This window comes from Phacochoerus africanus, chromosome 2, assembly GCF_016906955.1.
Source record: "Phacochoerus africanus isolate WHEZ1 chromosome 2, ROS_Pafr_v1, whole genome shotgun sequence".
Classification (NCBI taxonomy): Eukaryota; Metazoa; Chordata; class Mammalia; order Artiodactyla; family Suidae; genus Phacochoerus; species Phacochoerus africanus.
The window spans coordinates 21,339,838-21,366,722 of NC_062545.1; the positions used below are offsets into that span (position 1 = coordinate 21,339,838).

Below are 26,885 nucleotides of genomic sequence, written 5' to 3' on the forward strand. Positions count from 1 at the left end.
AAAAGAAAAAAAAAAGATTTCAAGTGAATCTTTAAATCAAGCATTGTCATTCAGGTTGATGTTTTGTTTAATGATTTTCTGGGAGATTTTTCAAAGGAGCAGAGAAGAAAATTTGAGGCTAGTTTTTACTTGTTCTACATGATGTCTGGAGAGAAATATGGGCATGTAAACAGACACCTCCTGTTTCTTCCCCTTAGGTGTGTTTCCTGGGTACTTGGCCATCAGAGGACTTTTGGGGACCAATCTGAAAGGAGAAAGAAAAGGAACTGACTTCAGAACAGCGTTGTGTCCACATTGAGAATGTTAAATAATACAGGCCTCTTTACAATTTTAATTGTTTCAACAAACAATTCACAATATCAAAAAGCTCTCCAACTTCATAGCAATCCTTTTCAGTGTCAATCTCAGAGAACTGTCCTTGTTTGGAAAAAAGGACAGGGTGGTAGCCTTCCAAGTCAAAATGAAGAATCATTCCCCTTTCCTGTTAAATCCAAGAAACGAACACTGAGTATCATTTCAAACTATATGTTTAACAAAAGAGTACGTTTCAAGAGCATCATTTTAGTAACCCAAATCAGGGTTTGCCCAAATTCCTCCTTGGCCTGCTATGAAATCACTTCCTGAAAGGCTCCTTAACCATGCCCATTAGGTGATCGGCAACACTGGATAAGAGGTTAGTGTTTTTTTCTTACCTGGCCTCTAGGAGTTAATCTTTTTTAGATGATTTAGTAAATCCTTGTCTGAGTTTTGCTCCAGAAGCAGGGTCCACTGCTAATCCTTTACAGACAAACAGATTTGTTATTATGTAAATGCAAACATTTAGCAACCACCGAAAAAAAGGACTGATTATGAAATCCTCACACTGGGTTCAAAAGTCTCCATTCTTTTTGTTTTATTTTGCAGCTATAAACAGCTTCTCAGTTCCTATCGTGGGCCAAATAATGAAGAAAATAGAACTGTCTCAAGAGCTCTCTCTCCTCTACCTCTAAGCCTTCACTCATCCAAGGATGGACCCCTCTGGACCACCGCCTCAGGTGGCCCCATCATTTACACAAGCCAACACCTCTCCCCACTACTGTCCTGGCTTTCAAAGTGTACCCCGAGGGGTTCATGTCCTCCCAATCCTTGGCCTGCTCTCACTCAAGAAAGGGTTTGATAAGCCGTATAGATCTGGGGATGCCTTCCCTCCCAGTGGTTATTTATATAGAGATGGATTCATTCCTCAAACAGGGCTCTTTTCCTCTGTGTCCAGCAGCACAGCCAGGTATGGAGATGGAGGAGTTTATGGATATAGGCATCCCCTACCCTAGTCTGCTTGGAACCATATGGTTTGGGACAGGATTCTCAGAGAAATTATTTTGTGTTAAAAAAAAACCAAAACATTTAGTTCTCCCCCATACGCCCCACCTTGGGGCCTCCTTTCTAATCAGTGTTTTACAAAGAGGGAGTAACCAAACAACTCAAGGAAACTGTGAATCAACTATCAAAGGACATAGGAACAGAAAGAACTTTCAGTGTTCATATAACCCAAAGATCTACAAGTTTCATTTTTTGCTAAGAATAAGTGATTGACCCTTTGATACTGCATTTGCTACACAATTAGGTTAGGTAAGGAGGGGATTGCTAGTGCAGGGAAGGTGGCTAATTGGATCAAATCCCCTGGCTCCAGAAATCAAAGCAGAACCTACACCAACAAAGCTGTAAAATGTGATTCACTAAATACACGAAGCAACACAGTTCTAGAACCCAGAACAACATTTTCACATGATCTTTGTCTTTCTGTATAAAACTACTGGAGAAGCTGATGCTCAGAAGTACCTTCCCGTAAACCAGTCATTCTTATAGCCAAACTTTTGAGAAAATAGCCACAAAGATACGTCAGGACTAGGCTATAAACTCATTTCACATTTTAAGATTAGAATCTTTGTGAGCCTGAGGAGTGATGCTTTTTCCTAAAACAACTTCCTAATACATATCTACTAAATAATATAACATATCTAATAATATATATGTACACTAACACATAAACATGTTTATAGAATTACCTCATTTATGTTTATATATATACATTTTTTTAATGGCCACACCCACAGCACATGGAAGTTCCCAGGCCAAGGACTGAATCTGAGCCACAGCTGCGACCTATGCCACAGCAGTGGCAATGCTGGACCTTTAACCCAGGGCATTGGGTCAGGGATTGAACCCATGCCTCTACAGTGACCCAAGCCACTACAATCGGATTCTTAATCCACTGCACCACAGTGGGAATTCCATTGCTTACATTTTTGACCCAGTGTTCCCAAAGTAGATAAATATTTGCTTAGCTCTAATATTTCCTATGGAAAAATTACTTATGCAAGTTGCTTTTCCTTTCTGGGATTTCCTCATTTGTAAACTAGGGATGTGACTAGTATATCCACCCCTCTGTATTACTGTGAGGGTTAATGAGGACTAATACAGGAAGAGCTTAGGAGACTGTACAATTAAGCATGGGCTGTTATCCATGAAGAAGGCAGATATTCAGTATAGCAAAAAAAAAGTAGAAACAATCTACCTGCTCGCCATTAGGAAAAGAGCTAAATAAGCCACATTGTATTTTTGTGATAGGATACTATGTTTTTAAATAAACTGTCAGAGTTCCCGTTGTGGCTCAGTGGTTAACAAATCCGACTAGGAACCATGAGGTTGTGGGTTCGATCCCTGGCCTTGCTCAGTGGGTTAAGGATCCGGTGTTGCCGTGAGCTGTGGTGTAGGTTGCAGACGCAGCAGTTACAGCTCCGATTTGACCCCTAGCCTGGGAATCTCCATATTCCTCGGGAGCGGCCCAAGAAATGGCAAAAAGACAATAAATAAATAAATAAATAAATAAATAAACGAACTAAACTGTCAAAGGAAAACATTCAAAATTTGTTAGTGAAAAAAATCAGGATGTGTACATGAAGTATGGCTCTAACTTTGATAAATGGAAAGCAAAACAAACAAAAGGAACCAGTTCCTGTCATGTTATTTTCTTTTAACAAACTTGACCAGTATCCATGAGGACTTGGGTTCAATCCCTGGCCTCACTCAGTGAGTTAACGATCTCGCGTTGCCGTGAGCTGTGGTATAGGTTGCAGACACAGCTTGGATCCTGCATTGTGTGTTGCTGTGGCTGTGGTGTAGGCCGGCAGCTACAGCTCCGATTAGACCCCTAGTGTGGGAACCTCCATAAGCCGTGGGTGTGGCTCTAAACAGACAAAAGGCACCAAAAAAAAAAAAAAAAAAGGAGTATAAAGAGAAGAAAAAAAGGAAAAAGATCTCAGTGTTAACAGTAGCTATATCAGGGTGTGGAATTATGGATGATTTTTATTTTCTTTATACTTTTCCTCTATTTTCCAATATCTTCTACAGTAAGCATTAATTTCTTACATTGCAATTTTTTTTTTAACGCTCTTTCTCAAGAGACATTTTTTGCAGGCTAACTTTAAGTGTCTAGAAACAAAAAGTTCCTGGGTCATCATAATAGCTTAACTTACAGAGACACGTGTGCCCAGGGCTGTGACACCAGCGTTGGCGTTAATCACATATAGTCTGGGCTCCTGGCCAAGCATTTCCAGCCCTCCTTGCTCTAGTGCCAGCCTTCCCTTCTAACTTTAACTTCTGTTCACACCCCAGCTCTTCTCTATGCTTTGGCCAAATGGGCCATTTGTTTCCAGAGTATGCCCTCTGCATTCTTATTTTCATATCTCTGTTCATTCCTTCTACAACTTTTCTCCACTGGTCAAAATCTAGCTCATCCTGAAAGTTGATCCCAAATGCCTTCACCTCTATGAAGCTTCCTCTCTCTCAGCCTGTTACCTCCTCCATAGAGGCTCCTGGGCAAAGTTGATCTCTTTCTTGTATTTCTTTTGGACTTTTATATCCCACTGTTAAATATGAGATATAATAATTATTGACCACCTCACCCCCTACACTTTTAAGAATTCATGGGCACAAGAAACACCCGTGCATAATAACTATGTGTTGAAAGAATGAATCCTCTTGAACATCCATGGCAGCTGTGTATCAGCTTCATGTGACATCATATGCTCTCTTGGATCAGAGATTTTCCCTGTACACACATAACTTCTTAGAAGACTCTGGGATGGATAAGGATTGTGCTTAACATGGATCTCCCCAACTGTGAATTTAGAACAAAATGTTATAAACAGGAGATTCTAAAAGCTTCTTTTACTCAAGAGAGTTCAAGAATGAAAGCCAGAGTTTTACAGAGCTAACTACCAGCTAGATGAAAGACAATAATAGGATTTATATGAAGGTGAGTGATACCAAGTAGCCTAAATACTGATTGTCAATTAGAAACAATAAGACCAACAGTTTTTAAAAGACCCCATATGACAAATAGGCGGATATTGACCAGAACAAAGACAATGGCCAATAGATACAAATCTGATTCACACATGGGCCTGTTTGTATTAGTGAAAGGTACTCAGTGCTTTTCTCCAAGCCCTAAACAGTTTTGAAAATTCACCTCCTCTCAATATGGCTCCGAAAGAAATGTGACTAATTTAAGAGCACACTAACCCTGGTGATTTTATTTTTAAATGTAAACAGATTAGGCCACAGCAAAGAACAAGAAAGTAAGTTGAAAAAGCATCTTAAGCCTGAAACAAAACACAAACCTTTCTCTTCGAGTTAACAAACATGATAATTCTATCATACGCCAGTAAATTTAAGTGAGAAATGATAGAATGAAGATACCAACGGTCTTTCATATATTTCCTGAAAAAAGTATTTTTTGAGAACCTCATATTGCTGTGAACAATTCTAATAGGGAGGGGTATAACAAACAGTACAATACAAAATAGACAAAGTAGATCCCTGCCTTCTTGAAACTTAGATTCCTTTACTGGGGGCTGGGGCAGGAAGAAGATAAACAAATACATGCTGAATAGTAGATGATGATAAATGCTCCTTGAAAAAACTGCAAGGAGAATTAAGAAGGGCTTGATTACTTTTAAATACAGAGGTTTGGGGGGTGCTGTAAAGAGGGCTCTCAGCAGAGAACTGGACGGTGCAAGGGAGACAGCAGTGTACACTAGTGAGGGAGTGTTGATTTTCAGCAGAGGGAGCCGCCAGTGCAAAGGCCCTGGGCCAGGAGTGTGCAGGAGCAACAGAGGCCTCTGGAGCTGGACTGAGAGGAAACGGTGGACGGTGAGGTCAGACGCTGGCACAGAACCTCGAGTGGGCCATGTTTAACCTCTGCCCAGAGCAACAGCACAGCAGTTATAAACACCATTAACTAGTCAAGAGCAAATATAATACCATTTTCTTCCACCTAATGGCCTCCTAATCTATTTCTTCATGTATCAGAATGGCGTCTTTGGAACCTCTCGATTAAGGCCACATGCTGGGACATGGGACTGCCGAGTCCTAATTCAGAACCTTTCACTTGTGCCTTGTTGCTGCTCTAAAGAAATTATTTAGTTCAAGGAAGGAAACTCTTCCCCTATTTTCAACACCACGCCCGTCTTCCCCCACTCCCAGTCTCTTCTCGGGGTTAGCAAACCGGGGAACGGAGTGGTCCTAGACTCTTGCTGCCGTACTCAGATTTGACTTGGCACATTGTCAGTTGTCTAATCCAACAAATTAAGAAATATTCCCACTTGGCAAATAAGCTTTAACCTCAAAATCGAAGGGATGCTGTTCACCGGAAAGGGAGCATTATAATATGGCCTTTGAAAAATATGAAAAAAACTCATAAAGAAATGGTCTTTTCTGAAGGGACATTAACCATTATACTTTAGAAGAAAGCTTGTTAATGGAAGTTTTACCGAAAGAACACATTATATAATTTGAAATTTTTTTTCTAAGTGAAAACTAAAACCTATTTCCCTCATTGTTTTTACAGATCAGGAAAAAAAAAAAAAAAACTAATGACTTAGGTTTACATGGCTGTGGGAAAAAATTTTAAATATCAATTCAATTTTTAGCCTGTGATAACTGACTCATGTGGAATTTTAAAACCAATGATAAAGATTTCTAGTGCTGTTACTTTATGGACTGTGAGACTGGCACTTCTTATTCTGGTTCTGATAATATTTTCAAAACAAGACTCCTGAATACAATCATGAATTAAGTGATACTGCCTTCATAGCACATGCTGATCACAAAGAAGAAAGGCACATTATTAGTAATGCAGCTGATTAGTAGATATTTAATCAGCTCCTCTGTTTACCAGCTGCATGCCTTCAACCAATAACACCTGCTCTGAGCCTCAGTTTCCCTTTTTTATAGATTAAAACATTTGGAGGACTATTGTGAGGGTTAAATGGTATGGGTCTAGCACACAGTAAACACAATAATGGTGGGTCATACCTTTTTGCTACTTTGAAGAAATTCTTCCATTCTAAGAAGGAAATTCTGCCCTTTTTTCTTTTTTTTTTTTTCCAGGCTTACTGAGATCTAATTGGATATAACGTATGTGTTTGTGGTGTATAGGATAGTGATTTGATGCCTGTATGTATTGCAAATTATTACCACAAGAACATTAGTTAACACAGCCATCACCTCACATGGTTTACCTTGTTTGTGTGTGTGGTGTGTGTGTGTCAAGATTTACTCTCTTAGCAACTTTTAAACATACACTACGGGTATTGCTAACTAAAGGCATCATGTACATTAAATCCCCAGAACTTACTCATCTTATTACTGAAAGTTTGTACTCTTTGACCAACATCTCCCCATCTCCCCAACCCCACCCCTGGCAGCCACCACTCTACTGTTTTTATGAGTTTAGCTTTTTAAGTTTCCACACATTCAGTGAGGTCATAGAGTATGTGTCCTCTTTCTCTCTGACTTATGTCACTCAGCATAATGCCCCCAAAGTTTATTCATTGATAGTTTATCAAAGTTTGTCAAAAAATGCAAGAATTTCCTTCTTTTTATTGCCGAATAATAGTCTATCATGTATGTATAACCTATACCTATCCATTCATCCATCAATGGACATAAGCTATAGAAAGGTTGTTTCTTTATCTTGGCTATTTGAAAAATGCTGTAATGGGAGTACAAATCTCTCTCTGAAACAGCGACTTCATTTTCTTCCCTTATTTTCAACACACCACCTGACACACTGCCATCTCCCATTCTTAGTCTCATTTTAATTTTACCAGACCAGAGGAGCAATGGTTCTAGACCCCGCTGTTGTAATCAGATCTGACTTTGTGTATTGTCAGAGTTGTCTAATCCTGGTAAATTAGGAAATATCCTTTCTTGGCAAATAAGCTTTAACCTCAAACAAGCCCACATATCTTTATATCCCAAAGCAACTTTGGATGTCATAGCTTTTGCTGACTGCCAGCAAATCCCAGAGCCAACAGTGGTCCCCTCTGACCCCGTCATTCGATAGTTGAGATGCTCCCTCCAACTCACCTGGCCTGGTTGGGACCACACTGGCCTCCAGGGCCCTGTTCTGCAGCAGCGCTCCCACAGCACTGGTCACAGTTGGTTCTTTTTTTGGCATCATCTGAGGCCTACCCTACAGAGAGAAGGAGAGGAAAGGGAACAGTTCTGCAACCTCAGGGACCTCACAGGAGGTAACGCTGTTTGAAGCCGTCTCTGGGACCTTGATGCACCAAGGGGAGGGGGACATGTACACCCTCTACCTCAGGAGACCTGGTGTGCTCCCCTCTACTGGGGCTCAAAACTGTGTCCGGGTTTCAGAGCTTTCATTCCATAAGCAAGGCCTTGGAGAAGTGGTGATAACGTTAATCCTGTAAAACTGGTTGTATGGCGACATGAGAAATCACTTAATGTCAATAAAGATAGTTATGGAACATTTTAGTTTTTCATGACACTTGAAGATGATTTTGTTTTTAAATACATGAACAGAGAAGAAAAACAGACATTGGCAGGCAGCAAATGTTTTAAACATGGAATTCCAACATCCCTGCAGAGCAGCAGTAGCAGAAGAGGCACAAGAATGCTACAGATTAAGGATCAAAAAGTCCCTTTTTATGCTCCTTTTTACCTTGCTACTGACCCCTCCACATCTCCATGGAAACTCCAGTATAAAGATAACCTGTTACTCTGAGTCAGAAGCTTCATTCAGGCAAGGATGACTATGAGGCTACAGCAGGCAGCTCATCCCCAGCCAAACAAAAACAGCTATTTCCAGAGGCCCATACTGGTCTCTTGGTTAAGGGTATAACACATTTTTAAAGTTGATTATGTTTAAAATAGAAACACATTTCAGCTGTGCTGTTAACAGGCCTTCAAAACTGAAACAACACCCCCCTTTTTGTTCTCCTTCTGAATAAGCCCCACTATTAGGATGGGTCCCTGAGTGGTGAAGCTGGCATAAGGGAAACAGCGCTGCTGTTCAGATACACTCTAGAGTGAGTTTACTCAGAAAGCAAGCAATTCAGAAAGCAAGCAATTTTTCTTCTGTGTTCCCAATCACCACTTAGCTCTGGAAAACAAGGAGAGGAACAGGGCCAAGTCACTGGTTGCACTCGGGACAGCCAGCTGGCCTTCTTCAGGAATAAAAAACACTTCCGTCCGCTGCTTCCCTCTGCTCCCCTTGGCCCCACTAACGCCGACTCACTTCATGGACTGGTTAGAAGCCTTGTTCGAAGAAACGCAATGCACCCTTCACTGCTTTAGAAAGTATAGGTAGAGTTAAACCTGGAATACTTTTCCAAAACTAAGTGGAATTCAAGCCCAAAGCAGTCGTTCCCCCTCAAATTGTGGTGTCTATCCCACCACAGGGAAGGGCCATCAGAGAGGTGGACAGGATGGGACAATGTGGAAAGAGGAAAGGCAGAGGAGCCCTGTGGGTGCAAGGCTCTGTGTTGATATTGCCTACAACCTCCCAGTGGCTTGGCAAGGCACACATTAAAGCGAGTCCTGAAGAATTTAAGTAATTTGTCCAAGTTGACCTATAGATCTCATAAAACTGAAAGTCAAACCCTGACTCCTGACTGTAAAATCTAGGCTCTTTCTATATTGCACTGCTTCCCATGCTATTTTTTCAGGTATAAAGACAGAATCTCTACAATTATATTTATCATAAACACCCTGCCTGCCCCACCACCATATCTCCTGTGTTCCTTTATCTAGATGTATAGTCTTATCACTTGCCAGGCTCTGCAGCTTTTCAAAACTTTCTTATCAACTCTGGTCCTCTTTTACCCTATATCCAATCAGCTACTTAGGCCCCCAAATTATTTCCTAAATCTCCTCCAAACTTCCATTCACACACCCCCATGAATCCTCTAACTCTGAGCCCTCATTTTCTTTTCCTGCTGTGGCTTCTAACGGGTCTCTCAGCAATCCATCTTGAACACTAACTACAAGGATGATCTTTCTAAAAAACCAAATCTGTGTTACTCCAGTCTGCACTATTCAACCAGTCTACACTGCATACAGAATGACACATGAGGTCAATGATGGACAACTGGAAAGAAAAGCCAAGAGGAGTTCCAGCTGTGGCTCAGCGGGTTAAGAACCTAACCAGTATCCATAAGGATGTGGGTTTGATCCCTGGCCGCATAAAGTGGGTTACAGATCCGGTGTTGCTGTGAGCTATGGTGTAGGTAGCAGATGTGGCTCAGATCCCATTGCTGTGGCTGTGGTGTAGGCCATAAGCTGCAGGTCCAATTTGACACCTAGTTTGGGAACTTTCATAAGTCACAGGTGTGGCCATTAAAAAAAAAAAAAAAAAAAAAGCCAAGAAAGTCAATGCAGGGAGAAGATAAAGCAGTAGTACAGCAGGAAGAGGAGATGAGAAGGAAAGAGGGTCAGAATTTTCTGGGCTCCTGGGGACTTTCCAATTCCTATTTCCAGGCCCTCAGACTTTAGGGCGCCTATTCACTTAATTCCTCTTTTCCTCCTCTCTGAGCCACTTGGGTTAAAGCCTCTCTAGCAGTGATGCCCGCCTTGCCTCCCCAGCCTGTCACCCTCCCACAGGCACTCTGGGCTTTAGCTCCACTTGGGGGATCCTCGGGTCACAAACTGGATATTTTGTGCTTCATGTCCTTGCCAACTTCAACTCTAGACTGTAAACCCATTTGATATTTCAAGGAAAGACTCTGCTCCTCTTTGAAGCCCTCCATGAATCACAAGTGGCCTCTGCTTCCACCGTGCTCTTACGTATGTCAGCTACGACATCTTCCCACTGCACTGTTCCCAAGGCCTCCTCCTCCTCTGAATTACAGGCCTGATCAGTCAGCACCTGGCACAGTGTCTGGTACAGAGCAGATGTTCAATAACTGTCTAGTGTATGTGGAGAGAGTGCAGAATCCACAGTCCATGGGCTACGCCACATTGTGAGAGCGGGTCCATCCCCATCACATGAGATTTCATGGAAATCTCTCTAAGCATGTTTCATACTGTTAAGTGTTCAGACCAATTTAATCTCTTTTTGGTATCTGAGCCACGTTTCTGAAACTAACAGTTTTGACAGTAAACTGTAAGTTATGTCCCCAGCACTTTTGATGTGTATGGAGCTGTTTGCTGGCTCCAGTTCTGTTTTTATAAATCTACTGTCTCCCTGGTCAGGTTGTAATTTTCATTATTTGTACCTATTCATAACAGCTGTTTTATTCATTTACTTTATTTTTCTTTTTACGGCCACACCTGCATCATATGGAAGTTCCCAGGCCAGGAATTGAATCAGAGCTGCAGCTGGCGGCCTATGTCACAGCAACACCAGATTCGAGCCACATCTGTGACCTATGCTGCAGCTTGTAGCGATGCCAGATCCTTAACCCAATGAGCAAGGCCAGGGATCGAACCGGCATCCTCACGGACATTTTGTCAGGTCCTTAACCCGCTGAGCCACAATGGAAACTCAATCATTAACTTTAAATTGCAGATTCTGTGGCTTTAAATAGGCTGAACACCCCTCTCTATAGAGCAAGACATACAACCTGTAGAACAGGCCATCCTGTGACAGCTACCCCCCACCTAGGTCAGTTTCACTTCAGGTTCAAAATTCTGTTTAGAGTGGTTAAGGCTGATAACCACTGTAGGACAGATGGAGTTTTAGCATAACACTAAAGAAACACTACTTACATATCCAAGTCTTCAACCTAAGAAACTTCAGACACTGTAGACAATTTTTTCCTCTATAGCACCCAAAGGTGGTATTAGCAGGAAAGTATCCCTCAAAAGAAGCCAAGTCCCATGAGGAAGAGTGACAGCAATTGGCTATCTTGGTCCTTGCACTTCTTGGGATGGGTAATTTAGGTTCCCCAGAGAATTCTACCTGCTTGCCCCAGGCGTGCAGAGGCACAAGAGTCAACACTTGGAGAGAGGTATCACCTGTGCTCTGGATGCCAACTTGGCCGCTGTCTGGGCTGGATCAAAGACTCGGCGAGAAGCCTGATCCTTGCAGAAGTTAATATGTCGACTGGCTGCAGTTTCATTAAACCTCCTCATACAATATGGACATTGAATATAATCTGAATGAAAAAACAAACAACAAAAAAGAATGAACATTTGAAAAATAACGCTGGAAAGGACTATAGAAAAATAAATAGAATATAAACTCTGCTTTAACATAAAAGAACAAGGTCCCAAACTGCTTTAAGACAGCCTGTTCCAAAGGGGGAGGCATGCAAGGGCTCAAATAAAGGCCATAGGGAAGGGAAAATTTTCTACCTATGCACTCCTTTCAGTTAAGAGTGTTTCCTTAACTGGAGTTCTCATCGTGGTTCAATGGAAAAGAATCTGACTAGTATCCATGAGGATGCAGGTTTGATTCCTGGCCTCGCTCAATGGGTTAAAGATCCAGCACTGCCAGAAGCTGTGGTGTAGGTCACAGACGCAGCTCAGATTTGGCATTGCTATGGCTGTGGCGTAGGCCTGCAGCTACAGCTCTGATCTGACTCCTAGCTTGGGGATCTCCATATGCTCTGGGTTGTGCCCCCCCCCCCCAAAAAAAGTGTTCCCTTAACAGAAACAGACTCACAGACTTTGGAAAAAAAAAACTTATGGTTACCAAAGGAGACAGGTTGGGGGTAGGGATGGACTGGGGGTTTGGGATTGGCACATGTACACTGTGGCATGTGGAATGGATGGTCAACAGGACCTGCTGTATAGCACAGGGAACTCTACCCAATATTCTGTGATAATCTATCTACATGAGAAGAGATACAGATAAAATGTTCACATGATATGTTCTTTAGAAAATAGATTAACCATATATACTTAGGAACTGCTCAGTTAAATGAATAATTTAGTGATTGCTTATGTAAAGAAAGTAATCCTAGAACCACAGAATATTGGTATCGATGACATTTTTTCTTTTTTTTTTTTTTTTTGCTTTTTTTGTTTTTGGGCTGCACCTGTGGCATATGGAAGTTCTCAGACTAGGGGTCAAATCAAAGCTAGAGCCATTAGCCTATGCAACAGTTTTAGCAATGTGGGATGCAAGGTGCATCTGCATGACTTACACCACAGTTCACCGCAACACCAGATCCTTAACCCACTGAGTGGGGCCTGGGATCGAACCCCAGTCCTCATGGATACTAATTGGGTTCGCTGATCCACAATGGGAACTCCTGGTATTGATGACTTTTGATGAAGATACAAAAGCCCGGGTTGTGGTATCCAGTGGGATAGAAAATCACACAAAAGTTATGAAGCTGCAGAGGGAGTAAGATGTTTCAAAACGTGGGTTTAGGGGATGGGATCTGAAGCCATGTCATATGGCTTCTGCAACAGCTAGATTTTTCCAAACTCCTAAGTGAGGAGGCAGATAATATGTTCAGAAAGGGGGTAAGGAAAAGGGAACAGCTGAGGGTTCAAAAAGACCAAAGGGAAATAAGGGATGACAGGACTCGAGTGTCAGTGTAAGAACCTCTCTGGCAGCCAAGGGGGCACTGGGTCCTCTGAGGTTCTGAGGACCACCCATCTGTCTCAATCTGCCTCATCTGCAATTACTAGACAGTGAGAGAAATGAGAAGTGCGAAAGATCCAAGGCCTTCTCAGAACACAGAGATGCTCACAGCCAAGCCAGGGTGAAGCCTACCTCTCCAAAGCAAGGTTGGACATGGAGAGTTGTGCTGTTTTTTGTTTAGGCACCTTGAAGGGATCCAAAAGTGGATATGAGTGACATAAAAGAGTAACGACCCCTCTCCCCATCACCCCCCAACCTTGCTCCCAGATCTGAGACAGCACCAGCTTAAACTCTGTATGGAAGTTGGGGTTAGTACATAGTCAAAAGTCCTACATGTTTGAACGGATGTTTAAGGCAGTGATGTCTTCAAAGTTTAGAGTTTTTTGAAGGCATCTTTTTAAGCAGTTTGAGGCATCTTCTATTTGAAAAAAATCATTTCCTAAAATGCATACTCATAAAATGAAAGAATTGGAATATGTAATATAAGAAATTGGAATGTAATAAAGGGTTAGCACTTAGCCTAACCTTTTATTTCACACTTTGGAAGGCAGTACTTCATCATTAATCCCATACTTATTGAATGTCTATTATGTTTCAAGCAACTTGGGGATACAGTATCTCTGCAATCAAGGACTATGCGGTCTAATACAAAAGCAAAATTCTCCCACGGTGACACATTCTTTGAACAGAATAAAATAGGACAGCATTTGGAAAACAGTGAGGGCTCTCAGCCTGCCTAGCTGGTTTTGAGCCCAAGCTCTTCACCTGCTATGTGTGTGAACTTGGGCACATTACTTAACCTCCTTTTAAGCTTCAATTTCCCTGGTACCTACATATCACCTATTCCATCGAGCTGTTGTGAAATTTAACTATGATCATTCACAGTAGGCTTGGCACTGTGGGCGGGTGGAACACACTGTTACCATAAGGAAACAGGCCCAGCCAGGTTGTGTTTCCACTAATCAAACAGGAGAAGCTGCTTAATCAAAAAGTAAAAGAGAAAGTGTTGTTATCATGCAGAACTCATTTACAATGGTGTAGAAAACCATCTAGAATGCTAAGTTTGTGGCTCAATGGTTATTTCTTCAGTTTTACCAGCTGAAAAGTCAAGGTTTCTATCAGAAATGCTGCTACCATAAACCTGACTCAGTTTGGGCAAAGACAACGATTATGGTAGTGACTGCATGGCTTCCTTAATCCCAGTTGCTCATTCATACGCTGCATCCTTCTGTGTGTTTGGCTCTGTATGCCCCCGCGGAGACAACCAAGTTGAAGTGTATTTCCCTGCTGCCAAAAATCTTAGTGACTAGGCAAAGAGGCAGACAATTACCACCCTGCAGAGTCAGCTTTGAAGGGAGGAAGCACTGTGTCCTCCAGGAGCACACGGGAGGGACTTGAAGCCCAGACTGAAGGGGGAAGAGGAGGAGAACATCAAATATCCCGAGAATGGAAAATGTCTTGTTCTGCAAGAGTAATCTCAACATAGCATGACTGAGCTACATGTTCTGCTCTCATCCCAAACTGTCACCTCGTCCTCTATCAATAATGATGTCATAAAATCACTATGTGCTATTCATTTCAATAGATAATGATTTTTTTTTGTCTTTTTGCCATTTCTTGGGCCACTCCCATGGCATATGGAGGTTCCCAGGCTAGGGGTTGAATCGGAGCTACAGCCGTCAGCCTATGCAAGAGCCACAGCAATGCAGGATCCGAGCTGCATCTGTGACCTACACCACAGCTCATGGCAATGCCGGATCCTTAACCCACTGAGCAAGGGCAGGGATTGAACCCACAACCTCATGGTTCCTAGTCGGATTCGTTAACCACTGCACCATGACGGGAACTCCTAGATAATGATTTTTGAAGTCTTGCTCCAGATCTCATAAAAAATCAAAGTAGAAAAACAAGTGTCATTTGGAGTTCCCTTGTGGTGCAGCAAGTTAAAGACCTGGCATCATCAGTGCGGTGCCTCAGATCATTACTGTAGCACAGGTTCTATCCCTGGCCCAGGAACTTCCATATGCTGTGGGTTTGGCAAAAATAAATAAATAAATAAATAAATAAATAAATAAATAAATAAATAAATATAAAATCCCTCAAACAAAACAAAAGCAACAAACATCACTTAAAAATGCAAGCACTTGCATTCTCATTGTGGCTCAGCAGGCTGAGAAACTGACACAGTGTCTGTGAGGATGTGGGTTCAATCCCTGGTCTCACTCAATGGGTTAAGGACCCAGCACTGCCTCAAGTTGTGGCACAGGTCTCATATGTCGCTTAGTTGCTACGGCTATGGTATAGGCCTGCAGCTGCACATCCAATTTGACCCCTAGCCTGGGAACTTCCATATGCTGTAGATGTTGCCATAAAAAGAAAAACAAAAAACATACCCACAAATAAAATGCAAGCGCAGGAGTTCCTGCTGTGGCACAGGAGGTTAAGGATCTGTGTTGGCATGGCTGTGGCACAGGTTGCAGCTTCAACACAGAATTCAATCCCTGGCCCAGGAAATTCCATAGGCTGTGGGTGCAGCCAAAAAAAGAAATGCAAGCACAGATAGAAAGATATACCATGCTCTTTGGTTGGAAGAATTAATATTGTCAAAGTGACTCCACTACCCAATCTACAGATTCAATGCAATCCCTATTGAATTACCAATGGAACTACAACAAAAAAAATTTTTAAATTTGCATGGAAACACTAAAACTCCAAATAGCCAAAACTATCCTGAAAAAGAAAAATGGAACTGAAGGAATCAGGCTCCCTGGCTTCAGGCTATACTACAAAGCTATAGTCATTAAAACAGTATGGTACTGGCACAAAAACAGAAATAAAGATCAGTGGAACAGGATAGAAAGCCCAGAAATAAACCTACACACCTATGGTCAACTTATCTATGACAAAGGAGGCAAGACTATACAAAGGGGGAAAGATGATCTCTTCAATAAGTGGTGCTGGGAAAACTGGACCACGTCAAAGAATGAAATTAGAACATTCTCTAACACCATACACAAAAATAAACTCAAAATGGATTACAGACCTAAACATAAGGCCAAATACTATACAACCCCCAGAGGAAAACATAGTCAAGAACACTTTTTGACATAAATGGCAGCAATATTTTTTTGATCCACCTCCTAGAGTAATGAAAATAAAAACAAAAATAAACAAATGGGACCTAATTAAACTTAAAAGCTAAAACAAACAAACAAAAAATTAACAGACAACCCACAGAATGGGAGAAAATATTTGCAAATAAAGCAACTGATAAGGGATTAACCTCCAAAATATACAAATATCTCATGCAGCTTTAAATTTAAAAAAAATACAACCTAATAAAAAATGGGCAGATAATCTAAATAGGCATTTCTCCAAAGCAGACAGACAGATGGTCAAAAAACACATGAAAAGATGTTCAACATCACTAATTATCAGAGAAATGCAAATCAAAACTACAGTGAGGTATCACCTTACACCAGTCAGAATGACCATCATCAAAAAGTCTATAAACAATAGGAGTTCCTGTCGTGGCTCAGTGGTTAACGAACCCGACTAGTAACCATGAGGTTGCAGGTTTGATCCCTGGCCTTGCTCAGTGGGTTAAGAATCCAGCATTGCCATGAGCTGTGGTCTAGGTCACAGACATGGCTTGGATCCCGAGTTGCTGTGGCTGTGATGTAGGCCAGCAGCTACAGCTCCAATTCAACCCTTATCCTGGGAACCTCCATAGGCTGTGGGTGTGTCCCTGAAAGGACAAAAGACGAGAAAAAAAAAAAAAAAAGTCTACAAAACATAAATGCTGGAGAGGGTGTGGAGAAGAGGGAACCCTCCTCCCCTGTGGGTGGGAATGTAAATTAATGCAATCACTATGGAAAAATAGTATGGAGGTTCCTCAGAAAACTAAAAACAGAACTACCATATGGTCCAGCAAGCCCACTCCTGGGCATATATCCGGAGGAAACCATAATTTGAAAAGATACATGCATACCAATATTCACTGCAGCACTACTTACAATAGCTAAGACATGGAAACAACTTAAATGTCCACTGATAGAGGAGTGATAAGAAGGCTGTGGTACATATGTACAATGGAATATTACTCAGGCATAAAAAAGAATGAAATAATGCCATTTTCAGCAATGTGCATGGGACCTAGAGATTATCATACTAAGTGAACTTAGAAATTACCATACTAAGTGAAGTCAGACAGAACAAAATATATCACATATACATGTAATCTAATAAAAATGATACAAAAGAACTTATTTACAAAACATAAATAAATTCACAGACTTTGAAATCAAACTTATGGTTACCATAGTGGAAATCGTGGGAGGGAGGAATGAATTAGGAGGGTGGGAATAACATATACACTTACTGTATAAAATAGATAATTAGTAAGAATGAACTGCATAGCACAGGAAATCTATTCAATAGTTTGTGATAACCTATATGGGAAAAAATAATGGATATATGTATACGTATAACTGATTCACTTTGCTGTACATCTGAAACTATTACAACATTGTTAAGTCAACAATGCTTCAGTAAAATAAATAAAAATAGTCTCTGACAGGGGAAAAAAAACAAATCAAAGTGCTTCTGAACCCCTATTTTAAAAACTAAAAAAAAATTTTTTTTTAAATCAAGCATTTTATGAATACCCATGCCTATGCAGCCCTGTGAAATGGTGACCAAATGTTCTAGGCCTTTCTGAAAATCCCAGTTGTAAATATTCTATATCACTATCTCCATAAACTGTCACATACTCCTGGAAAGTTGAATGATTGGCAAACTTACTTAGGTCAGTAAGAATTAGAATAAATACATGCATGTCACAAAAATTGAGCAATGAAATAGGGAATCATGCTGAAAAAAATGGAAATTACTTGCAAACTCATACACAGTTGGCCATATGATTAATAACCCCAGTTATGTCTGTATAAATTTTCTAGTATTTAAGCTGGAGAATATATGGGCTAATATAAAATCCCTGCACAATCAAAATAATTGAATAGTAATGAAAATACGCTATTGGAGGTAATCATTTTGCTTGGTGCATAAAATTATAATAAGGGCCTAGGGAAGAATTTAATTATAAAACTAGATTTTCACATAAAAATGTAAAGAGCAGAGAAATAAATTGTACAATTGATGGAGTCTTACAAAGGGATTTATTTTAAAGAAACAATAATCCCCACATTTAAACTCCAATGCAGAAATTAGAGAAATCCACACAGCTAGACATCTGACATACTTTCACTATTCAACTAAAGAACTAGAAGGTAGTCATCAATCCTGTAGCTTTGCTATTAAAATAAGGTATTTTTCATAAAAGATGCTTTTATTATACAAAGCTTGTCGCCAAAGTATTATCAAAATCACAGCCATACATCTTTCTATGGAAAATCTTAAGACAACATATGATTTAAAGTTACATTTTCATTAGCACCTAGCAAGAGTGAAGCAATTATTAAGATTTTCTGGTATTGAAGTTCAGATGATTTATTTTTGGATGATTTTTTGTAATATTACATGTGGGTTTCTTTTTTTCTTTTTTTTTTTTTTTTACTTTTTAGAATGAAATTTGAGAAATAATTTACATGCAATAAAATGCACCTATTTAAAGTGTACGTTTCCATGCATTTGACAAATGTATAGATTTTGCAACGACCCAAATGAAAATATAGATCCCTCATGCACCTTTTCAGTCAATAGTCTCCCAAGCCCAGTTTCAAGCAACCAAAGGTCTATTTTCCTGTCACCAAAGACAAGTTTTACTTGTTCTATATCTTACTATACAAGAGAGCTCCCAGGTTGCTGCATGTATCATTGCACTTTCTTCTTACTGTTGAGCTGTATTCCATTTTGTAAATATTCCGCCATTTATTTATCCACTTGTTGATGGTCATTTTCAGTTGTTCCCAGTTTATGCTATTTAAATAGAACTGCTATGAACATTAATATGTAAGTCTTTTTTAAGGACATGTTTTACATTTTTTGCATAAATAGCTAGAACTGGAATTGCTATATAGGTAAATGTATGTTTAACTTAGGAAAATACCAGTGCAAAGTGGCTGTACTAATTTAGACTCCCATCAGGAGTGTGAGAATTCCAGTTGCTCCATATCTTAGCCATCACTTGAATTGTCAGTCTTTAATTTTAGCCATTCAAGTGGGTGTGTAGCAGTATCTCACTGTGGTTTTAATTTACATTTCTCTGATGAAAATGATTTTGAGTATATTTTCATGGGCTTATTGACCATTATTTTGTGATGTTCTGTTCGAATACATCTCTTGCCTTTTTCTTATTGGGTTGTCATCTTATTAGTGACTCGTAAGATTTCATTATGTATTCTTGATATTTGACCTTCATCAGAGACATGCATTTTAAATATTTTCTCCTATTCTGTAACTTGCCTTTGCATTCTCCTAACAGTGTCTCTCAAAACCAAAGTTTTTAATTTTGGTGAAGCCCAATTTATCAATTCCCTTTAAAAAAAATTTTTTTTTACTGCATTTCGTGTCCTGCCTTAAAAATCTTCTGTCAACTCTTAGATCAAAAATGTTCATTTTTTTCCAGAAATGTTATAGTTGCAGCACTTAGTGATCCATTCTGAATTAATTTTTTTGTGGGGTATAAGGATCCAGATTCATTTTTCCCATACTGATATAGGGTTGTCTCAGTATCAAATGTTAATAAGTCTATCCTTTTCCACATTGAATTACCTTTGTCAAAAATCATTGCCCATAGATTGGGGGAAGGTCTATATTTAGATTCTTTCTATTCAACTGATATGCCAATGCCCAATTGTCATGATTACTGTTATCATTATAATAAATCTTGACATTAGGCAGTGTAAGACCTCCAATTTTATTCTTTTTTTGAAACTATCCTGGCTATTCCCAATCCTTTGAATTTTTGTATAGTTTTAGAATCAGCTGGTCAATTCCTACTTGGCAAAGAAACATTGCAGGTATTTTTATTGGAATTACATTGAGTCCACAGACGAATTTGGGGAGAAGTGACATCACAGTGATACATGAGTGTTCCAAACCATGAAAATGGTAAATCTTTCTATTTATTTTGGACTTTAATTTCTCTCAGCAATGTTTTGTGGTTTTCATTTTACAAGTCTTACATGTGTTTAATTAAATATATGCCCAGGTATTTCATGTTTTTTACATGACTATAAATGGCATTTCTCATCTCATTTCTTCACTATGCCTAGTATATAGAAATACAATTCACTTATGTATACTGACGTTATGCCCTCAAAGTTTGTTAAATGAACTTTTAATTTCAAATTTCAGCTTTTTGTGTAGTTGCCTAAGACTTTCTACATTTTATTCATTCATGATCATGTTGTCTGTGAATAAGAATAGATTTACCTCTTCCTCTCCGATCTTTGAATTTATGTGTGTGTATAATATACATTTTTTTTCTGTTATACTAGGTACTCTGTCCAATATAGTGTTGAACAAAAGTGGTCAGAAAGAACAGCCTTGCTTTTTTCCTGATCTTAGTGGAAAAGTGTTCAGCTTCTTACCATTATGTGTGATGTTAGCTGTCGATTTTTCAGAGATGTCCTTTACTGAGGATGTTACTTTCTATTTCTGACTTTCTAAGCATTTTCTTTTTTCAACATGTATGGATATTGCATTTTGTCACAGGCTTTTCCTGTATCTATTGAGATGATAATAAGCTTTAAAAAGTATTTTGAGGAGTTCCCCTTGTGGCGCAGTGGTTAACGAATCCGACTAGGAACCATGAGGTGGCGGGTTCGGTCCCTGCCCTTGCTCAGTGGGTTAAGGATCTGGCGTTGCAGTGAGCTGTGGTGTAGGTTGCAGACGCGGCTCGGATCCCGCATTGCTGTGGCTCTGGCGTAGGCCGATGGCTACAGCTCTGATTCGACCCCTAGTCTGGGAACCTCCATATGCCTCGGGAGCGGCCCAAGAAATAGCTAAAAAGACGCACACACACAAAAAAAGTATTTGACAATATGTTGAATTACATTTACTCTTTTCTTCCTTCTACTTAACTTAGGTACGATTTGCTCTTCTTTTTCTAACCTTTTAAAGAGGAATTTTAAGGCAATTCATTTAAACCCGTCTTTTCTAATATAAGCATTTAAAGCTATAAACTTCCCTCTAGGCACTGCTTTAGCCAAATCCGACAAATTTTGATATGCTTTACCATTCAGTTTAAAATATTTTCTAATTTCTCTTGTGATTTCTTCTTGGATCCATAGCATATTTAGAAATGATTTGCTAATTTCCAAATATTCTGGAATTTTCTAGATATTTCTTCATCATTAATTTCTAATTTAAATCTATTGTGATCAAATAACATAGTCTGAATGATTTCAATCCTTTTAGATTGATTGGGACCAATTCTGTAGTCCTGCACATGGCCTATCCTAATGAATGTTCCACATGTACTTGATAACAATTATATTCTGCTGTTGTTGTGTATCACATTATAGCTACAGATGTCAATTAGGTCAAAATGTTACAAGCATTTCAGACTGATAGGTCTTGATGAATATATCTTTTTAGTCATTATCTCTGTTAATTACACTTGCCCTGGAACTTATTTTGCCTGATATTAATATTAGCTACTCCAGTTTTATGATTACTATTTGCATGTATATCTTTTCCTATGCTTTTAACATGCCAGTCTACAGTTGTTCAGACATTGCTGGTATTACCTTTCTGTCTTTTTAACCAAGAGGGAAGGCACAAATCATAGGAATATGTCTCCATGAAATGTTCACAAGCTACACATACCCATAAAACCAGCCCAGGTCAAGACACTGAAAGTTCCCAGCAATCTTCTTTGAGTCCCCTTCTGGTCATCTCCACCCCTCCAAGTAAAACCACCACATGACTTCTAACCTCAGAGATTCAAATTTTCTAAAAAACTGAGTTTCTGATATTTACAAATAAGGAAATCTGCATTTCTGCCACCCTTGGAGAAATCAAACCCGGCAATCTTGGGTATGCCCTCCTTTGAGGCAGCAGCTTGCTGAGACAGGAGCAGCTGTCCCTTAAGGAGGGTGTGGCCTTTCTAGGCCCACCTGGCTCACCCTCCTCATTTTGTCACCTGCCTGGCTCATTTATCTGTGTCTTTATATTTAAAGTGTGTTTCTTTGTGGGAAGCATATAACTGGACCTTCCTTTATTATTCAGTTTGACAATCTCTGTGCTTTATCTTAAGTATTTAGGTCATTTATATGCAATTGTCCATATGGTCAACTTTAAATCTATTATCTTGATATTTGTCTTTATCCCACCTGGTCTTTGTTCCTTTTTTCCTCTTTTCCTGCCGCCTTTTACATTGAATTGTTTTCCATTGTATCTCCATTTGATGAATTGTCATTTTAGCTATATGTCAATATTTTTGAGTGTTTACTTTAGGGTTTATTAATAGGCATCTTTATGATATAATACCGTATCTTCAAATAATACTAATAATACCTTTCAACAACATACATTTTCCTCACTCAACCGTATCCTATTATTTTATACATTTCATTTTCAAATGTTATAATTCCCATAATATGCTACTATGTATGTTTTAAATAGTTGATTATAACCCATGACTAATAGAAAACAAGACAAGGATGTCTGCTTTCACCAATGGTATTCAACATAGTATTGGAAATTCTAGCCAGAAGATTTAGACACAAAAAAGAAATAAAAGGCATACAAATTGAAGAGGAAGAAGTAAAATTATCTGTTCACAAATAACATTATCTTATATGTAGAAAATCCTAAAGATTCCACATCATGGAGTTCTCGTTGTGGCTCAGTGGTTAACGAATCCGACTAGGAACCATGAGGTTGTGGGTTCAATCCCTGCCCTTGCTCAGTGGGTTAAGGATCCGGCGTTGCCATGAGCTGTGGTGTAGGTTACAGATGCAGCTTGGATCCTGCATTGCTGTGGCTCTGGTGTAGGCTGGCGGCAGCTACAGCTCCAATTAGATCCCTAGCCTGGGAACCTCCATATGCCACAGGAGCAGCCCTAGAAATGGCAAAAGGACAAAAAAAAAAAAAAAAAAGATTCCACATCAAAAAAACAACTGTTAGAGCTAACAAACAAAACCCAGCAAAATTGCAAACAAAATCAACAAGCAAAAATCGGTTATATTTCTATATACTAATAATCTTAAAGTTAATAATTCCATTTACAATAATATCAAAAAGAATAAAATACTTAGAAACAAGTTTAACCAAGGAAGCAAAAATACAATGGAAACTACAAAACACTGACATAAATTAAAGAGGACATATATAAATGAAAAGACATTGTGTTCATGGATTGTCAGACAACATTGTCATGATAATACCACCCAAAGTGATGTACAGATTTAATGCAATCCCTAACAAAACTCCAAGGGCATTTCCGAAAATAGAAAAAAAACACATCCTAAAAATTCATATGGGATCTCAAAGATTTCCAAATAGCCAAAACAACCTAAAAAGACTCTCACTTCCTGATATCAAAACTTACTACAAAGCTCCATTACTCAAAACAGTGCGGTACTGGCATAAGGACAAACATAGAAAAGTAGAACATAATCAAGAGCACAGAAATAAACTTTAGCATGTATAGTCAACTGACTTTTGATAAGACCACCAAGACATTTCAATGGGAAAAGCACAGTCTTTTCAGCAAATTGTTCTTAGAAAAGTACATATCCACATATAAAACAAGATATTCAAATTCCAATGAAGTTGGGTGTGTGTATATATATATATATATATATATATATATATATATATATATTTGTTTTTTTTTTTTTTTGGCCACCCCGGGCCAGGGAGCAGATCATAGTAGCAGTTGTAATCTAAGCCACAGCTGCAGCTATGCCAGCTTCCCAACACAGTGTGCCACGCCAGGGATCCAACCTGCATCCCAGTGCTCCCAAGAAGCTACAGATCCCCCTGTGCCACAGTGAGGATGACATTCAAACATTACCTGGATCAAAGACTTACATGTAAGAGCTAAAACTATAAAACTGTTAGAACAAAGAACACAGGGGAAAGGGCTTCAAAATATTGGAGTCTGCACTAATTTTTTGGATTTGACATCAAAAGCTAGGCAACAAAAGAAAAAATTAGGTAAATTGGACTTAATCAATTTTTTTTTTTGCAATGAATACCATCAAGAGAGTGAAAAGACAGTCCATAGAATGGGAGAAAATATCTGAAAATTCTATATGGAGTGACAATTAACATTAATGTAATAATGCCTCTGGACCTAATTTCCAATTTATAAACAGACAGGGGATGGTGGAATACATTAAACATAAATATGACTAAAAATGCAGACAAATCCAGAACATGAGACAGGGGTGATGAGCAGGATTAAAAGTGACTAAAGAAACAACAAAAGACAATGCATAAACCTTGACTGAATCCTGGATTGTACCTGAGTGGTGAGGAGAGAGCTTCAAAAGACAGTCTTAAGATAATTGGCAAAATATGATTTTACATATTTAGTGTAATAATAGTATTGTGGTTATGCAAGAAAATGTACTTAAGAAATGTACACTGAGTTTCCGTTGTGGTGAAGCAGAAACGAATCTGACTAGTATCCATGAGGATGTGGGTTTGATCCCTGGGCCTTACTCAGTCGGTTAAGGACCTGGTGCTGCCATGAGCTGTGGTTGTAGGCTGCAGACATGGCTCAGATCTGGTGTTGCTGTGGCTGTGGTGTTGTGTAGGCTGGCAGCTGTAACTCTGATTATACCCCTAGCCTGGGAACTTCCATATGCCATGGGTGTGGCCCTAAAAAGCAAAAAAAGAGAAATGTACACTGAAATAGTCATGAGTAAAATGTTATGACGTTTGAAACTTTAAAATATTTGTGCCCTCCCTCAGAGAAAAAAGAGGCAGGGGGAAAATGACAACAATGTCAAAAATGCCAAACTTAAATGGAACTTACATGAGTGATCACGGCACTATTCCTTCCTTTTTTCCATAGGTTTGAAAATGTTCAAAATAAAAAGCTTAGGGTAAAAAAGCTATGGGCCACTCAATGGTACAACTTAAAATGGTGAATTTTATATTATGGGAATTTTATCTCAAAAAATGAAAGAGCTGTGGGTATTTGATACTATGTAGCTATCACAAAACTGCTTAAATTGCTCTACCTAGCTCCATTCTCATACACCAGGATACAAACTGCATTCCTTGGAGTTCTATATCACCAGAACACTGGGTACAGTGGTGCTCTCATGTTGACACAGAGTTAGAAGAAAACACAGAATCTCTATGCAGAATTGAAAAAAATAGCATAAATTTTATAAAATTACTTTTATATAATTTCTATAATTGCTAATTTTAGAGTGTATAGGAGGAACCAAGGCATAACGATTAGACCAAAAATCAAGGATAGCCTCAACCAGTTAAGAGTAAAATGTCAAAAGCAAACCAAACTGGCCACACACCTGGGTTGATGGACGGAGGTGGTGGAGGTGGGAGAGGCCAGCCTTCCTTAATGGCTAGTGTACACTGCTTTGCTGAGCGAATTGCATTAATGAAGTCTTCATGTTGTTGTCTCCAGTTAGATTTTCTCACAGGTTGAGCCTAAAAAAAATAAAACCAACATATACTAACCTAGACTTGACTATATATCTCATCAATATAACTTTTTTTTTTTTTTTAAGCTGGGATGTGAATTTACAGAAAACAGGACTGTGCAATTTGGAGAGAAAGGAGAATATGCTTTTTAAAATTACTAAAAGAGATTTGGAAAATATAGTAATAAAATTTGCAAGTCACAGCAGTGAGGAAAAACAAAATCATAAAAACAAAGGAATTGCAAGGAGGCTTAAATGTAAGATTAAAAGTGACTGTCTTCTAAGTTAATTGCTGGATTTAATGCTACTCTAAGGAAAATATAAACGAGATTCTTTTTTTTTTTTTTTTGCCACATCTGGAAAGTATCTGAAATACATTTGGAAATCTAAGTGAGCATGATTAAAAAGAAAACAGTAAAGGTGGATTATACTGACGTGACATTACACTGCACTATCAAGCAAAAATGAAACCAGAGAGCCAGAAAGAGGCTTTAATGTTCTTAAGGATATAATCAAGAACAGCAAGGACGATATCAATAGTACCTTGGGTTGAGGAACCTTCCCCACAAGGGGAATGTCAGTGCCCTGTAATCTTTGTTTTAAGGAATTGAAAGGTTTACGTTTTTTGTTGAAGACTTTTCTACATATTGGTCCATGCCTTTCCTAGAAAAGAAGGAGTGGGGATTAAAATTTTTAACATGTACAATCACAAAGTTCATAATGCCTCAGTGTACTCAAGCAGCCCCCACTGCAGTGACTGGGTTGCACCTTCAGAGCCAAGTTCATTCTCTAACTCTCAAATCACAGCAGAGCAAATCCATCTGGCTCTCTTCACCCATGTTACACATAACTAGATATTGTGTTTGGGCAAGGTCAATAAAAGGCCTCTACAGCTAAAGAAACTCACTTCAAGTTTGGTCTTACATGTTTAACTCTATCACTTGGGCTCAATGAATAGTTCCAAGTATTAAATAATGTAGAAAAGACAAACTTTCTAATTTAAATTGAAATAAAATATTTCTGATATTCAGCTACTCACTGAAGCCAAGGAAGTTTTATTTCTTTTATTCTGTTTCCTGCCTTCATTGTTCCTAAATTCCAAAAGCAAGTCATCCAGGAATTGAGTCCCAACCGTCTTAATATTGTTTTACCATTCTTTTGAAATAACTCTTTGTATACAGCAATGGAAAACTTAGCTTCTTACCAGTGGAACCTTCTCAGAAAAACTCTTATCACTCAACATTTCAAAACTGAATTTAACTGGATTACTTTTCTACACAGAGCAAATCAAACCACTTAACTCCTGAAAAGGAGTGGAAAGGCTTCAAAGAAATATTTGAGAACATCTGCAAGAAACAACTGGGACAACCATACAATAAATGAAAAATACACCAATTCCATTTACG

General features: G+C 39.1%; 1 protein-coding gene across 1 annotated transcript in view; it reads right to left on the minus strand.

Annotated features, from left to right (window-relative positions):
* ZC2HC1B (zinc finger C2HC-type containing 1B) overlaps positions 1-26,885 on the minus strand; it is a 30,107-nt gene continuing 3,222 nt past the window's right edge. The window contains exons 3-8 of the mRNA XM_047769122.1: positions 26,023-26,142; positions 25,348-25,486; positions 11,308-11,447; positions 7,414-7,519; positions 693-777; positions 1-244 (exon numbers count right to left, since the gene is read on the minus strand). Coding sequence (XP_047625078.1) covers positions 707-777; positions 7,414-7,519; positions 11,308-11,447; positions 25,348-25,486; positions 26,023-26,142 — 576 coding nt within the window. The 3' untranslated portion in view covers positions 1-244; positions 693-706. The remainder of the gene's footprint in view (positions 245-692; positions 778-7,413; positions 7,520-11,307; positions 11,448-25,347; positions 25,487-26,022; positions 26,143-26,885) is intronic.